Here is a 16,796-nt window from a genome sequence, read left to right as displayed (position 1 = left end):
AGATGATTATGACATTTATAAATAAATACAATTTTATTTCTTCTTTTCTAATCCACATGGGTTTAATTTTTTTCTTGCCTTACTACACTGACAGAATAATGTTAGATAGAAGTTATGATATCAGACGTCCTTTCCTTGTTCTCAGTGTTGGGGGGAAAGTATTAAGTCTTACACTATTAAGTATGATAGAAAATACAAATTTTTGTAAATACCCCTTTATCGAGTTGAAGAATTTTACTTTTATTTCTAGGGGCTGAATTTTTATCATGAATGGGTTTTGAGTTTGTTAAAAGCTTTCATCTGTATTAATAAAATATCCTGTTTTTAAAAAAGATGGTTGATATATTCATTACATTGATTCACTTTCAAATACTACAGTGACTTTGAATTCCAAAACAAACCCACTTCATTGTAATATATAGTTGACTCTTGACAGCATGGAGATTAGGTTCACCAAACCCATTGCAGCTGAAAATCTACATATAACTTTTGACTCCCCCAAAACTTTACCTACTGTTGATTGGAAGCCTTACCTATAACATAATGAGTTGATTAACACATATTTTGTATGTTATATATATTATATACTGTATTCTTATAATAAAGTAAGCTAAAGAAAAGAAAACATTATTTTAAAAATCGTAAGGAAGAGAAAATACATTTAGAGTAACTGTATCCAAAAAATCCATATAAGTGAACCCACACAATTTAAACCCATGCTGTTCAGAGGTCAACAGTATTATCTTTTTTCTGTATTTCTGTATTTGATTTGCTAAAATATTTTTAGGATTTTTGCATCTATTTTCATAAAGGTTGTCTATGAATTCTATGAATTTTCTTCTGGTTTTTTTTTTTTTTTTTTTTTGGTTTTGTTGTTTTTTGTTGTGAGGTTATGTGGCTGCATAGAGTGAGTTAGGAAATGTTCTTTTTTCTGTTTTCTGGAAAGGTTTATATAAAAATGATATTACTTATTTCTTCTATGTTTGGTAGAATTCACCAGTGAAGCCATTTGGGCTTGGAATTTTCTTTGCAGGAAAGTGTTTAATACAAACTTTTTCTCCTTAACAGATTTAGAGTTCTTTAGATTATCTATTTCTTCCTGTCTTCAAGAATCTGTCATTTTATCTAAACTTGCGAACTTATTGGCATAAATTTGTTTATAATAATCTCATATTTTACCTTTGGTAGGATCTTTTACGACGTCATTTTGTTCATTCCTGAAATTGTAGTTCTTGTCTTTCTCTTGTTTTCCTGTTCATGCTGCATAAGAATTTATCAATCCTATTGATCTTTCCATGAAGAAGCTTTTGATATTAATGGTGTTTTTATATTGTTCTTATGTTTTCTTTTCTCATTAATTTCTGCTGTTATCTTTCCTTCCTCATGCTTACTTTGGGTTTAGTTTGCTCTTCTTTTTAATTTCTTATGGTGAATGCCTAGTTCACTAATGTGAGAACTTTCTTCTTTTCAAATATGAATTTAATGCTATAAATTTCCTCTAAGTACTGCTGTTGTTGCATCCTCTGCATTATATTTTCATTTTTAATGAGTTCAAAATATTTTCTAGTTTCCATTTCTGATTTTCTCTATGACCCATAAGTTATATAGAAGTGTGTTATTTACAAAAAAATTGGGAGATTTTCTAGGTATCTGCCTGCTATTGATTTCTAGTTTAACTCAGAGAACATATTTTGCATGATTTCAATCCTTTTAAATTTACTGAGATTTGTTTTATAGCCCACAATATGGTATCTCAGCAAATCTCCCATGCCCATTTGAAAAGACTATATATTGTGCTGTTGTTAAGTTTAATGTTTTGTAGGTTTCATTTGGGTCCACTTGGTTGATTATTTTGTTTTAGTCATATATATATATATATATATATACACACACTAATTCCAACTTTATTTGTGGATTCATCTAGTTTGTCTTTCAGTTAGGTCAGATTTTGCCTCATGTATTTTAAATATAGGATTGTTATGTCTACTTGAGGCCCCTTAGTCATTATGAAGTTTCCCTCATTATTACCAATAATATTTCTTGTTTTCAAGTATACTTTGATATTAATTTGATATTAATTTGATATTAGTAGTGCCACACCAATCTTTCTTGATTTGGGTTTGTATGGTATATTTTTCTTTCCTGTACATTTACCTATCTGTGTCTTTATATTTAAAGTGTTTTATACACAGCTATTAATAGTAAGTCTTACTTTTTTTTCCAATCCAATGATCTCTTATTTTTCATTAGAATTTTTATACTATTTACTTTCAATGTAATCATAATACATTTGGTTTAAATATACCTTCTTTTTATTTGCTTTATATGTGTCCCATGTGCTGTTGTTTTATTTTCCATCATTTTCTCTCCTTTTGAATTAGATATTTTCATGATTTAATTTTATCTCCACTATTGATTTATTAGTTATACTTCTTTGTCTTAATCTATAATGGTTATTCAAGGATTTATAATATATACCTTTCATTTATAACAGCCTACTTTCAAATAATATAATGCTATGTCACATGTGGTATGAGACCTTTAAAACAATATACTTCACCTTTCATTTTCTGTCTGTTGTATTATTGCTATATATTTTACTGCTATTTTTGTCCTATATCTTACTACTATTCTTGTTATATGTTTTATTTTACATGTTATAAATATCTTGATACATTGTTATTATTTTGGCTTTCAGCAGGTAATTATCTATTAAAGAGATTGAAATGAGGAAAAAAATTCATTTACCCATATATTTACTTGTTTATATGTGCCCTTCCTATCTTTATATTAATCCAGATTTCCATCTGGTATCATTTCCTTCTGCCTGAAGAACTTCCTTTAAAGTTCTTATAATGCAGGCCTATTGGTAATGAATTTTCCCAATTTTTAAAGTCTAAAAATATCTTCAATTCACTTTAATTTTAAAGATACTGTTGCTGAATGTAGAATTCTAGGTTGACAGAGGTTTTTTTTTTTTCCTTTCAATACTTTAAAGCACAAGTTCTCAATCAGGAGTGAATTTTGCCTCTCAGGAGACGTTAGACAATGTATGGACACATTTTTTATTGTCATAACCGAGAGAAAGGAGTGATATTGGCATCTCAATCTAGTGGGTAGAAGTCAGGGATGCTGCTAAATGTCATACAATGCACAGAATAACACCCCCTCCCAACAAGGAATTAAATGGTCTACAAGGAATTAAAGGGTCTACAATATCAATAGTGTTGAGTTTGAGAAATGTTGCTAAATTTACAGTCTTTCTTTTCCTGAAGCATATGGCCTAGTTGAGTTTCTTTTGGAAAATCATCTGACACTTCTATCTCAAGTTCTCATTTAATCTGAAGATTAAAGTACCACTAACATATGCAATGTTTTGATGTAGAAAAATGACTTATATTTTCAAAATTGTTGACACAATGTTAATTGTGTCAAGATTGAAAAACCCTTAAGGGATGCCTTTCCATTGTATGGAGGCTTGCACAGTTTTTTATAAGATGTCTGCTGACTTTCTCTTTCTTTCTTTTTCTTTCTTTCTTTCTTTTTCTTTTTCTTTTTTTTTTTTCCTACATAAGATTTTCCTCCCTTGTATCTGCTTTGAAGATTTTTACTTCTTATTCTCAGGAATTTGATTGAGATGTGCTTTGGTGTCATTTTCTTTGTGTTTCTTGTAATTGGGGTTAAGTTTCTTGCATCAATAACTTTAATTTTTGTCAAATTTTGAAATTTGTCCAGAATCACTCAATATTGTTCTATAGGTCACTTATGCCTTGTTCACATTTTTCATTCTTTTTAGTCTTTGTGTCACCTGTTGTAATTGTTTCTCCATAGAAACAATGTGAATTGTAAATTCATATTTGAACTGAATTGTATTGTAATTGTTTTAATTGTAATTGAATTGAATTGTAATTGTTTCTCCATAGAAACAATGTGAATTGTAAATTCATATTTGAAAAGAAGAAAGTTCTCACATTCGTCTTCAGATTCACTAATTTTTTTTTCCTGAAAAGTCTAGGCTTCTGTTAATCCTATCCAGTGTATTTTTCCTTTCATAGCTTTCATTTTCCATTCTCAAATCTCTGTCAGTTGGGGCTTTTTATGCCTGGTATTACTTTCCTCATTGTGTTCATGTTTTCTTCTATCTTTTTGACATACAAAGCATACTTGTAACTGTTGTTTTATCACCCTTGTTCTATCATTTCTGGGCTGTCTCCCTGGGAGCGACTGAATTTTCTCCTATTCATAGGCTTTATTTTCTTGCTTATTTGTATGTCTGGGAATTTTTTATTAAATGCTGAAAAGCGTTGAATTTTGTTTTTCATTATGTTTCCTTACTGTTGGACTTTGTTCAGGTATGCAGTTAACTCTCTTGAAGCCCAGTTAGATTGTCTTGTGACTTGGTATTAGCTTGTTAGGGTAAGTCCAGACCCACTACTAAGGGATGATCTTCATGAGGCCTCTTATAAGTTCTATGAGTTGCAACATACATGTACTCTGACTAGTGGGATTGGAAACTTCTTTCAGCCCTCTATGAATTCTGAGGATTTTTTAGCTACTATTAAGCAACCAGTAAAAATACTGTGGCCCTCACCAATTTTAAAAATAGACAAATAAACTATTATTTTGAAACTGAGTTTACACAAAGACACATTTTTATAGTTTCTCTTGAAAAATTCTAAAATCTGGCCACAATGCAATCAGTGGAAACTGAAGAACACCTATCACTTTACTTGGTGCCCACACTCCCCAACTGGTCCTGTTCCCCACCACTCCCTATCATGTGGTTTCCTCTTCTAGGTTTTGTACTGATCTGGTCGTCTTAGCATTTGAGTTTGTGACTCCTCACTAAGCTCATTCATTATGGGTAGATTTTATGAGTTAAGTTCTCGGGAGGTGACCTCATTCTTCTATTTCTAAGTTCTTGGGAAGCACATCCGCATAACTGCCCTGTACCTTCTCCAAATGAGTATTCTCAGAAAGTTATAAAGGACAGAAATAATTAAATCTGTTAGTATTATTCATTTCACTTTTAAAAAGAAGGCAATTAGAATTGGAAGAAAAATGACTATGTGTAATTTCCTAGGAAGAGAATCATGTTGACCAGGTTTCTGAAAATGCTTTGAGTCATTAGACAGCAGGCACTTTTCTGAAATAAAAACCATCCTTCCTTTTTCCTATATATTGCTCATTTTATTTCTGGCCACAGCTCAATTCTTATTTTTATACAAATAGAACACAATCTTTTGACAAGTTAAGGAAAGATGTTACACTATAGGATCTTTAAGCCCTTAGGGTTTTTTCAAAAATAAGAAGTAAACATGTCTTTATAATTAATTTCCTGGCATTAGACACAATTCTCTTCTGGACTCCTAGGCTAGAAATTTTGCAAATGAAGAATCAGATTAGGCCTTTGAATACCTATTATGTTACCAAAGGGCAAAAACTAGCAGCATGTATCCCTAGCAGCTTTGGGAATAAATGTGGGTTTTTCCAGGCCTCCAGAAAAAAATATAGATCTAAGGGAAGCACAGAGAGTAAATGCCAGGCTCTCACAGGGAACCTGTAACCTGGTGTGTGGTACTTTGGTTTTTATGATAACTAGTTTCAGCAAAGTGCTCCTATGGTTCAAAGAGTAGGCTTTCTTTTTCTTTTTGGCTCTTCCTGATTCAATAGAAATTAGAGGCCCCAGATTAGACTGTGCCCTTCTAGCTACAAGACAGCACCCCTGGCTCTTACCTTAAATGCCAGCTGCCCCTAGTCATTGTGATAGCCCAAATAACCCTGTTATAGGTTGAATTGTGTCCTCCAGAAAGATATGTTTAAGTCCTAGCTCCCGGCACCTGTGCAAGTACTTTATTTGGAAATAAGGTCTTTGAAGATGTAATCAACTTAAAACAAGGCCATGCTGTATTCCCAATATGGCTGGTGTCCTTACAAGAAGAGAAAATGGAGAGACAGACACTCACAGGATAGGATGCCTTGTGAAGACAGGCAAGGGGATTGGAATAGTGCCTCTGCAAGGCAAGGGATGCCAAAGATTGCTACCGACTACCAGGAGCTAGGAAAAAGGCATAGAAGATACTTTCCCTGAGAGCCTCCAGTAGGAACTAACCCTGCCAACACCTTGATTTTGAACTTCTTACCTCTAGAACTATAAGAGACTAAATTTGCTGTTTTAAGCTCCCTCACCAAAAAAAAAAAAAAAAAAAATATTAGACCCAAGCCCCAGTTCTGTCATTTACTAGCCATGTGACTTCTTAGTACCTCCGATTCTTCATTCATAGGATAATGAAAATAATACCCACCTTGACAGACTTTTGAGAAAATAAAGCATAGTACCTAAAATGTAATAAGTTTTTACTATCCAGTGACTAAACACTGCAGTGTTTCAACCCTGCCATGGAACCCAAGGTGTGCAGCTTAAAGGGGAGATTTTTCCTGCATAAGACTCTCAAAATGCCTTAGGAAGGTGACAAAAAATAGTAACTCGTGGGTTTTTTTCTTCCTGTTTGCAAAATGTTAACCATGGCTGTACTTTCCAAAAAAACTTTTATCAGTTAGGATGCCTACAGTTAACTGCTGTAATACACAAAAAGCAAAACCTAGATGTTTAATAGAACCCATGCACATGAGGGGGCACCTGGGTGGCACAGTCAGTTAAGCGTCTGACACTTGGTTTTGGCTCAGGTCATGATCCAGAGTTGTGGGATCAAGCCCTGCATCAATCCACCTTCCCAACCCACCACCCCCATGCTTGTTCTCTCATGCTCTCTCAAGTAAAGAAATAAATCTTAAAAAAAAAAAAAATGCACATGAAACCCAACCAGATGTTTCTGGTTGTCAGCCTTCCACGTGGTCATTTAATTACCCAGGTTCCTTTTATTTTGTGGCTCTATCCTCTTCTGGGTCCTTAGAGTCCTCTCCATTCACCCCTCAAAAGAAGAAAAGAAGCATGGGGTGATATAATTACTTCCTAATTTTCTAGACCAAAACTGACATACATCACTTCTGTTTACTTTCTGTTTCCCAAAACATGGCCACATCTAACTGTAATAAAGGCTGGAAAATGTAATCTAAGTATGCCTAGAAAGACAAGAAATGGTTTTGGTAAATGTATAGAAGTCTGCCACAAATTGATCTGAAAATGACAATAATTGTTCTATTTAAGAAAATGATAATAGAGCATGGCCTGCAGAACACTCTCTCATGTCCTTTTTGTGTCCTTTATGGGCTACATGTGACAACCTTCTCAACTTTGTACAATTCTGAGCCAGGCGTGTCTTGGTGTTTGAACACAAACCTACCCAAACACTAACCTTGACCCTTCCTATTTCTATTACTTAAATTCAGAAGTCTCCTATTTTTCTAATGCGTCCACTAATGTTGCGAGGGCCTTGTTATTTGGCATTGATGTTAACACCTCAGATGAACTTCATTTGGTTAGGGTACAGTGTAGTATAGAGTAGAAAAGGGAGAGAAGAAACAGCACACAGAGCTCTGTCTTATCACTAAAATGAATAAAGTTTCATGTATTGTTGCTTGATATTGCCCTATCTAAAATCCGTAAGGGAAGTAACTCGTAGGTTTTTTCATCTTCATGCCTCCTCCAATGTCTCAGTGATTAAATGGGGTAAGCATTCCAGGCTGGCAGATAGCTCTGTACCACATGGTCATTCAGGAACTCATATTCTTACTAACAAGTTGTTTGCCATCCTCCCAGGCCTTGGCATCATTTGCATAACATCAACTGAGTCACTTGGACCCCACCCATCCAAAAGGGTAAAGAGAATGTGGAAAAAGCACCCTGTCTTAAGATATCAGCAGACAAGGGGCATACATCACATTACTTCCTTTCACATTCTGCTTGTGAGAACTGGCCTTTGGCCATATCTAACAGCAAGGAGATCTAAGAACTACAGCATAGGTGGGCAGCCAGGACACCAGCAACAACCCTTTTACTATGGAACAAGGCAAGAATGCATCTTAGAGGCAGTCCTTGCCACAGGCTCCATGCAACCCAGTAATAGGAGTAATATTTAGAAAAGAATGATATTGGAGCACCTGGGTAGCTCAGTCCATTAAGCATCCAACTCCTAATTTCAGCTCAGGTCATGATCTCAGGGTCGTGAGATCAAGCCCAGCATCGGCTCTGTGCTGGGTGTGGAACCTGCTTGGGATTCTCTCTTTCTCTCCCTCTGCCCCTGCCCCACTCCTGTGCTCTCTCTATTTCTCTCTCTCTCTAAAAGAAACAAAAAACAAACAAACAAACAAACCAACACAGAACGATATTTTATTGCAAGGCAAAAGAGAAGCAAAGTAAGTTTCAGTTTTTCATGTTAGTAAGTTATTATTTATTATCTATTTATTTATTACTATATAAAATATATATACTAATATATATATTACTAATATATATATTACTAATATATATATTACTAATATATATATACTAATAAAGTATATATTACTATATACTATATAAAGCATTCACAAGATATAATTGCATGTTTTTCAAACTTACACCCTAATTTCTTATAAGATTTAGATAAATAAAAAAATAATTTACCATATTGCTTTCATTTTCATGATAGCATGTCATTTGTACATTTACTGTGCCTCTATGATGCCAGTCACTGTGCTAGACCCTGGGGATATAAAGAGAGCTAATATGTAACCCTTATTCTCAAGAAGCCCATAACTAGTGATAGAAACTATCAGGTTTTTCTGTTATTTTTTTAAGTGCTGAATGCTATGCTCAGCACTGACCTAGAGTTTATCTGCACAGCTCAGTATGGGTATAGAGAAGTTTCAAAGGGAGTGGTTGCAGAACACATGGAGCCAAACTGGAAGCAAGAGTGGGAGTTGGTCAAATAGACCCAAATAGGGAAGAACACTATAAGCCAAAGAAATAGTGTGGGCAAAGCTAAGAAAGTCGTGTAACAGCTCACCTGTGAAAATGCTAGTGAGGTAGCCTGGAGTCTAGGGTACAAGTTAGGGCAGAGAGGGTTAGAGATAGGCAGGGACGTTAGGAGCCTTGCTTCCTGGGCTGGTAATGGGGGCTTTTTCTGTAGGTGGTGTTGCTCCTTGATACCCAGACCTGGTCAGACCTTGTTTTTGAAAGAGCATTATCTACATAGAAAGATTGGCACCTAAGGAGTTCGAAATGCTAGCAGTAAGTTTAAACCTTCTGATTCTTTGAGGAAAAGATATTTTAGACCAAATCTTTGTGGAAAGAATTCTGCACAGTAGAAAATCTTGACAAAACACTTAGGAATTTTAAGTGTTTTTGAGAATCAACCCATAAAAGAAGTAATACTTTTTAATCAACCTTTAGTACTGAGTGGTATAGTGGTAGAAGACAAATATATATATTAACATAAAGCCAGCCTCAAAGGAGACAAAGAGGAAAATGTGAATTCACGATGTAAGGCAACATATAGTTATATGTTGTGCATATAACTATAACATATAGTGCATATGTTGTGCATATAACTATAACATATAGTGCATATGTTGTGCATATAACTATAACATATAGTGCATATGTTGTGCATATAACTATAACATATAGTGCATATGTTGTGCATATAACTATAACATATAGTGCATATGTTGTGCACTCGAAGTGCAGTGGGCTCTCAGGGCTGTGAGTATTTCGGCAAGGGAATTTAAATCTTGGAATAATAAGGGTGTGGGATTGAAGATTTGCCTTGAGAGGAGACAAGCTATATTTGATTCTATCCTAGTTCATGGTTAGAGATAGCAGATTCTTCCTCAAATGCATTTTCACACAAAAACACAAGAGAACAGCAATTGTCCAAGCAGCTAATTTCTTCTCATCCTCCCGTGTCCTGGAAGGGAGGAAGAGGACGATTAGCCACACGAGGGAATTCTTGGTTAGAGTTTCTCTCTCCTCCAGGCAGGATGCAGCACATGCTAGGGAGAAGAAAGGTGGTGGAATATTTCTGACAGCCACTGGTCTGTCTTAGAAGTCAGTTCCTTCAGATGAGCCCCACAGGTGGGTTGGTAGGGCTTGGTGGGAGCAGCAGCCAGTAAGACAGCCTGGTGCGTATCCTGTGTCCTTAGGCTGTCCCACAACGGTCCCCCATCAGGCCTCTCTGAGGCCACTGGATACAGTCCTGACTTTTCGTGAAGAATAACCACACTTTCAAGGGCTGGCTGCTTCATCTCTTCAAAGCCAGGGGAGACTCGAGACAAAAAAGAGAGAAAGTCTATAGAAAGTACCATTTGCTTGAGGGGCCGGAGAATCTCGTAAAATAATTGTCCCAGGGGGCCCATGCAAAGACAAGAAAATTGGTGAGGCAGAGGGCAAGTGTACAGAAAAGAGTTAACATAGCAGGCCTGCTTTAGAAAATCCTGCCTACCAGGTCTGCCCTGGACCCTTGCTTCTGTAAGTCTAAGTACCATAGCAAGGCCCAGGAGAGAGAGCCACCAATTCCATCTCCTGAGTGTCTCTGTGATAGCTTTCGCTGCAGTCATCATCAGAGTTTGAGAGCGTGTGAATGCATGTGTGTGTGTGTGTGTGTGTGTGTGTGTGTGTGTGTGTGTGTGTGTGTGTTGTGTGTGTGTTGTGTGTCTTATCAATTTCCTTGTGACTTCCAAGGCAGCAAGATTATGCCGTGATTATTTTTTCCCCTCTGTCATTGAATAATAACTGAATTGAGTAGAAAATTACTTTGGCTGAATGAGGATAAACCTTGATTTTCCTGCGTGGGAAAGTCAGCTACCCCATGCCTCATTAAAAAAGGTTCTTAACAGAATTTGCACACTTTTTCCTTTAATGTGACAACAAAGAAATATTTTGAAAAAAAGAGTAAAATAGTAAAATTGCTTCTTTCAATAAAGTAGTAAAATACATTTTACATGGATATTTTTTGCAAGAAGGATTTGGGAGACATGCACTGGCAGTCAAATACATGTAAACTGCTAAGCTTTATTTTTGCTTTTCTGCCCTTACCTGCCCCTTGCGTTTAAAAATAAATACTCTATCAATGAGAAAGATGTTGGTAACCTACTTTTCTGTATTTTTATATCCCAGGAGCTTTGTTATTCTAAGTCTGTTTCTGCCTCGACTTGCAAATCACCTTAATTTAATTCTAAATGAAATCTTTAATTTTTCATTATGTTTGACACAAGCTTAGTAATTCTCAGAAAAGGTCCTTGTTAAGTGAAGCTTAGCTACAAATTCTGATATTCAAGGATGCTTACACAAACAACTGTTATTCTCTGCAATGACTTCATTATTCAGTGACAGTTAACAGCATTGTTTTATTTGAAAAACGTCTTTGTGTTTCTCTGCTTGTTCCAGCGACAGTTTTCCTGGAGTTCTGGAAAAGACGGCGAGCCGTAATTGCTTATGACTGGGATCTGATAGACTGGGAAGAAGAGGAGGTTTGTATTATTTACCTCAGAATTTTTCAAAAAGCAAATCAACAAATACACAGTCCTCTCGAGTCATCACTCGGCTCTGTGACAGAGTCAGCTTTGCTCATAAAGCATTTCAATACCTGTCTTTGCAAAAAAGCTTCAGGTAGTATAAAAACGAGCAGAATTTAAAAGAAAGAAAAGACAACATTGTGATTGCTTAGTCGATTAAGATTCCGTGGCTAAGTGAAACATTTCACTTGTAGGTAGGGACTTCAGAAGCGTTAGTAGTAAGATTTGTTTAGTTTTCTTAAATAGTATCCATTTTCTTTCCTTTAGCAGAAGAGTGTTAGTCTTACAGCTGTAGGTTTGTTTAGTTTTCTTAAATAGTATCCATTTTCTTTCCTTTAGCAGAAGAGTATTAGTCTTACAGCTCTAGGTACATGGAAGGAAACCTCATGAGAGAATTCCAAGGAAATGTTTCTGTGTGCTCTCCAGAACCCTGGACAGTGCCCAGAGCTGCAAAGGCCCAGAAGTAGGACCTCAAGTGCATAAATGCTGAGGAGAAACCACTCCTCGAGAGGCCTCGTTGGTGGAAGCATCTAAATGCCTTGCGTGCTAGCCTGTGGCACTCAGGTTGCTGTGCAGAAAAGCCCCAACTTGCTGCATGCCTTCTTCACGGAGAACCCAGGGTATTAGTTTGCTGGGGCTGCCGTAACAAAGGACCGCAGACTGTGGATTAAACAACAGAAATTAGTTGCTCCCGTTGCTGGAGGCTGGAAGTCTGAGATCAAGGCGTTGGTACAGTTGGTTTCTTTTGAGGACCATGAGTGCAAGATCTGTTGCAGGCTCCCCTCGTTGGCTTGTAGATAGCTGTCTACTCCCTCTGTGTTCACATCATCATTTCTCTGTGCATGTCTGTGTCTAAATTTTTTATAAAGAACCAGTCATATTGGATTAGGGGTCACTCTAATGACCTCACTTGACCTTAATTACCTCTATAAAGACTCTGTCCAAGTACAGTCACACTCTGAAGTACTGCGGGTTAGGGTTTCAACAAATGAATTTGCAGGGGGAGGGGACACGGTTTAGCCCATAACACCCAGACACACAGGTCTCATTCCATGATTGGCCTCAAGTCCCTGGATACTTAACTTAGTGACCCTTAGATGACACTCACAGCCTGATAAAGTCAGTTTCCCAAAGAAACAGAAGATTCCAGGTCTGTTCTGTTTATATCCTCAAGCGTCACTTTCTAAAATAAGGGAACGAAGTCAGAACCTGTTTATAACTGTATCTCCCCCGTCCTTCCCTGTTACCTGTCACTGAGTGAAGTCCAGCCTTGGGCTTATTCTGCAGCTGGAGTGAGGCTTCCCTTCCTCCTACACAGAGAGGCTACTGCCTAACTGTGCCCATTGTCCAGAACCTCTCTTCTGTCAGCTCCTGCCTCACTTTCTGTCAGTCTCTCCATCTGAGTCCCGAGCATTTCTGCCTGGGTTAACTCAGTCTCCATTTCACCAGACTTGCCACTCCTTTCCCCTCCTCTTGCAAGACATTCACATAGAATAGGTACTTAATTAACCAGAACCACTTTAGCCTATCCTCTTGCTGATTTCCCGTTCCTAATCCCGTAATTGCTTTTTAGTCAGAAACTTTTCACATTAAATGGAGCTCAACTAAATGAAACAAAACCTCAGCTTGATTTAGAATTAGAGCTGCCTTGATATTAGCTGGATTTGAAAGATGTTTACCTTGTTTTTAATACCAATTAATACATTTAAAATATACTGGTTAAAGGTGAATGACTCTTACAGGAACTTATTAAAAAGTAGATTCACCATATTTTTGGCTGCCTCAATTGAAAAGAAATATTCTTAATTGCAGGAGGAAACTAAGAATTATATTTGCCATTATAACTCACAACATAAATTCTAGGCATTTTGCTGTTCAAGAACTTTCTTTGCCCTGGTGTCTGTATCATTCCCTGGTAATAAAAGTAAAAGTTTAGTAGTCGTTTCAAACTGCTAGGGACGGAAAAGGTGGCCCCTTTTCTCATTCTGTTTGTTTCTGCAAGCACAGCTGAATAAGATAACAGAGACACTTAACTATAGTCTAAATTACACTGTCTTGGAGGGGCGCCTGGGTGGCGCAGTCGTTAAGCGTCTGCCTTCGGCTCAGGGTGTGATCCCAGCGTTCTGGGACCAAGTCCCACATCAGGCTTCTTTGCTAGGAGCCTGCTTCTTCCTCTCCCACTCCCCCTGCTTGTGTTCCCTCTCTCGCTGGCTGTCTCTCTCTGTCAAATAAATAAATAAAATCTTTTTAAAAAAAAATTACACTGCCTTAGTGATAATAAGTCTAAAGCATCACCTTTTAGGTTTTCTTCAAGTGGCCAATTTCCAAACATTTAAACCTGGGTCTTTGAGCCACCTCACTGATTGACTAATTAGCATGGTAGCTGTTGATTCAGTTTTACGGTAGTAAAACGATTGTTGGTTTTGTTTTGTTTTTTTACATTGTGTGTATATATCTCTCCAGTGCATAAAAAATGTGTCTGTTTGTTCTTAGGAAGAAATACGGCCCCAGTTTGAAGCCAAGTACTCCAAGAAAGAGCGAATGAATCCCATTTCAGGAAAGCCAGAACCATATCAAGCATTTGCAGATAAATGCAGCCGACTTATCGTTTCTGCATCTGGGATATTTTTTATGGTTTGAAACTTTTCTACAAAACTCTTTGTTTCATAAAGTACAAACCTGTAGCGTGGTGTCAACAATAATCATATCGGGCATTTGCATAATTCCACAAAACATTTTTGCGCATTCTGTTATTTACTCCTCACAAAGACTCTGTGAGGTGGTCAGAGATGGTACTGCTGTCCCCGTGTTCCAGATGGAGCCACTGAGACACTCTAGAAGGCTAAGGGGCTTGTTCAGGATCAGCCAGTAAATAGCCAAGAGCTCCAGTTCTTTCTGCTTGCCTCTCTGTGCTATGCTGAAAGGAAGTAAAAGTTGAGATAGGAGCTAGCAGCAGTGTTCTTCAAGCCTTTTGCTTGCCATGCCCATAAGTGAGACTACATTCTCTGTCATAACCCAGCGTATGCCATGCCAGGAGATGTATAAAACTAAACAGAGTAACTGAAACAGTGCTCACCATTGCAATATGCAATACTCTGATTTTTTTTTTAATGCCAGCCACAACCCCTAAATATCATTTCCAGGTTCACTAATGGTTTTTTCAGTTTGAAAAACACTACTTTAAACCTGGGTTGTTGACTTTTCCTAAAAAGAAGTCGTTTAGTGATCAACTTTGACTCTGTTAATCACTGGACAAAACTTACGCAAATTTTTCAGAAATGTCATTTTAGAACAGTAAGAGGTGGTTAGGATTCTCCTTTCCTCTTTCCAAATGGAAGAGTGTGTAAATAGGTATTGTAAGTCATTAGATTAGAAAGGACAAGATGACAGCAAATCTAGACACTCCATCCCCCCTTTAGCCAAAGAAACTGGGAAGGCGAAAGGGTGGGTGGGCAGCACGCCTAGGAGTCTCTTGGCTCAGACCAAGATTCAAATCCATACCTTTCTATAGACACTACTCTGTAAGCCATTGTGTTATGCCTTGACTTTCATATTTATTGTCTTTTTGTATCTTACAAGACATATAGACATAGAAGTTTTTCCTACTCTACAGATGGGCAACCTGGAGCATAGGAAGCCAAAGCCATAGAGAGGACAAACCACGTGCCCACAGTTAGAATGCTAGGTAGAAGCAGAGCCATGATCCAGACCGGACTTCTGACTGAGTCCCGCGAGCTGTCCATTCCACCATATTGCCACCCTGTCTGAAATTCAGTGTAGATTTCACCAATCTCCCCATCAATAGCTGAAGGATTAAGATGTGGGCAGTTGTTGTTGTTGTTGTAATTTTGGCCAGTTCCAGCTAGGGTTTATACTCGAGCTTTTAGACCATGTCACTCATAGGAAGCCAAAAATGGTGTAAAACAGAGGAATGCTTCTAACAATCTCGAAATCAGCAGAGTCCATCCTGAGGCTCAACTTAAAGTTTTTGATAACTAAGTAGGTAGAGGTCTTTACTCTGATAGATTGAGTCACCTAACGAAAGACACAGACTTTTTGGAGTCTCAGATTCCCAATAGATAGAAGACATGTTGTGTTCTTGTCACATACCACGAAGTCTTCAGAGAAAGATAACTAAGTTCAGTGTTCGTAACTGATTAGTAAGAGATTATGTACCTGTCACACAGTTGGCTTATTCAGGAACAAATAGCTGAACTATGCACCTGTAACTATGTAAGGTGCTATAGAAACTATGGTGAGCAAAACAGACTCCAGACCTGCCCTGACGGAGCCTATAGTGCCCCCCTCCCTTATCTGCAGTTTTGCTTTCTGGAGTTTCAGTACCTGCAGTCAACCCCAGGCCAGCAGCAGGTGATTCTTCTGACATATCATCAGAAGGTCAGTAGTAGCCTAATGCTATATCCAGGACCTGTGTCATCTGCCTCACTTCATCTCATCACGTAGTCCTTTTATCATCTCACATCACCACAAGGAGAGTGAGTACAGTACAATAAGATATTTTGAGAGGGAGAGAGACCATACTCACACAGCTGTTATTACAGTGTATTGTTCTGCTTTATCATTAGTTACTGTTGTTAGTCTCTTACGGTGCCTAATTTGTGAATTAAACTTTCTCATAGGTATGTATGTATAGAAAAAAACATAGTATATATAGGGTTTGGTGCTGTCCGAGGTATCAGGCATCCACTGGGGGCCTTAGAAATATCCCCCATAGATAAGGGGGGAACTATTGCACTTTCTAAATGAGGGAAACTGGCAATAACCAAACTGACAAATTGTTAGAAATTATCAACAGGATACTAAAAGTAGAGTATAGGTACCATATGACAATAGCAAAGTCTGAGGGTCATGAAAAGCTTCAGTTACGAAGTGGTTCTTGAGCTGAGGCGTGACGGAGGAGTAGGTGTTATAGGGCGTGTGTGCGTGTGCACATCCATGTATGTGTGTGTGTGGTATGGGAAAGGGGGGTGGTCAGCCTTTTAGGCAAAGGAAATCGTGTTGGAGGTTAGCCCATTTGAAACCACGAGAGAGGTTCTGGAGTCCCCAGACAAAAGGGAAAATGGCATTCAACGAGGTGGAGAAAGTCTTGCCACCATTTAGGCTTTGCTTTTATCCTAAGAGTAAAAGAAACCAATAAAGAGTTTTACACAGAAGAGTGACATCCTAAGGTTTCCATAATAATAGTGCTCAATCTGATGCCCTGCTTAATAAAATGTTACCCCATAGCTTACACAGTTTATCAGCTTTCAAGCACTATGGTTTTTCTATTTGAATAACAAAGAACATACAGGCAAAAGAAAGTATTAACCACAATGAAA

At 37.5% G+C, this 16,796-nt stretch overlaps 1 protein-coding gene across 2 annotated transcripts in view; it reads left to right on the top strand.

The window, feature by feature from the left end:
• Window positions 1-16,796, top strand: part of ANO4 (anoctamin 4) — a 219,396-nt gene that overhangs the window by 149,664 nt on the left and 52,936 nt on the right. For both annotated transcript variants that reach the window (XM_045779921.2, XM_087868824.1), the window contains 2 exons: window positions 11,330-11,412; window positions 13,951-14,091. In XM_045779921.2, coding sequence (XP_045635877.1) covers window positions 11,330-11,412; window positions 13,951-14,091 — 224 coding nt within the window. The remainder of the gene's footprint in view (window positions 1-11,329; window positions 11,413-13,950; window positions 14,092-16,796) is intronic.

Source organism: Ursus americanus, chromosome 17 (genome assembly GCF_024610735.1).
Source record: "Ursus americanus isolate L20-20 chromosome 17, mUrsAme1.1.p, whole genome shotgun sequence".
Lineage (NCBI taxonomy): Eukaryota > Metazoa > Chordata > Mammalia > Carnivora > Ursidae > Ursus > Ursus americanus.
The sequence above is the reverse complement of the archived record's forward strand: the minus strand, read 5'-3'. Positions and strand labels throughout refer to the sequence as shown.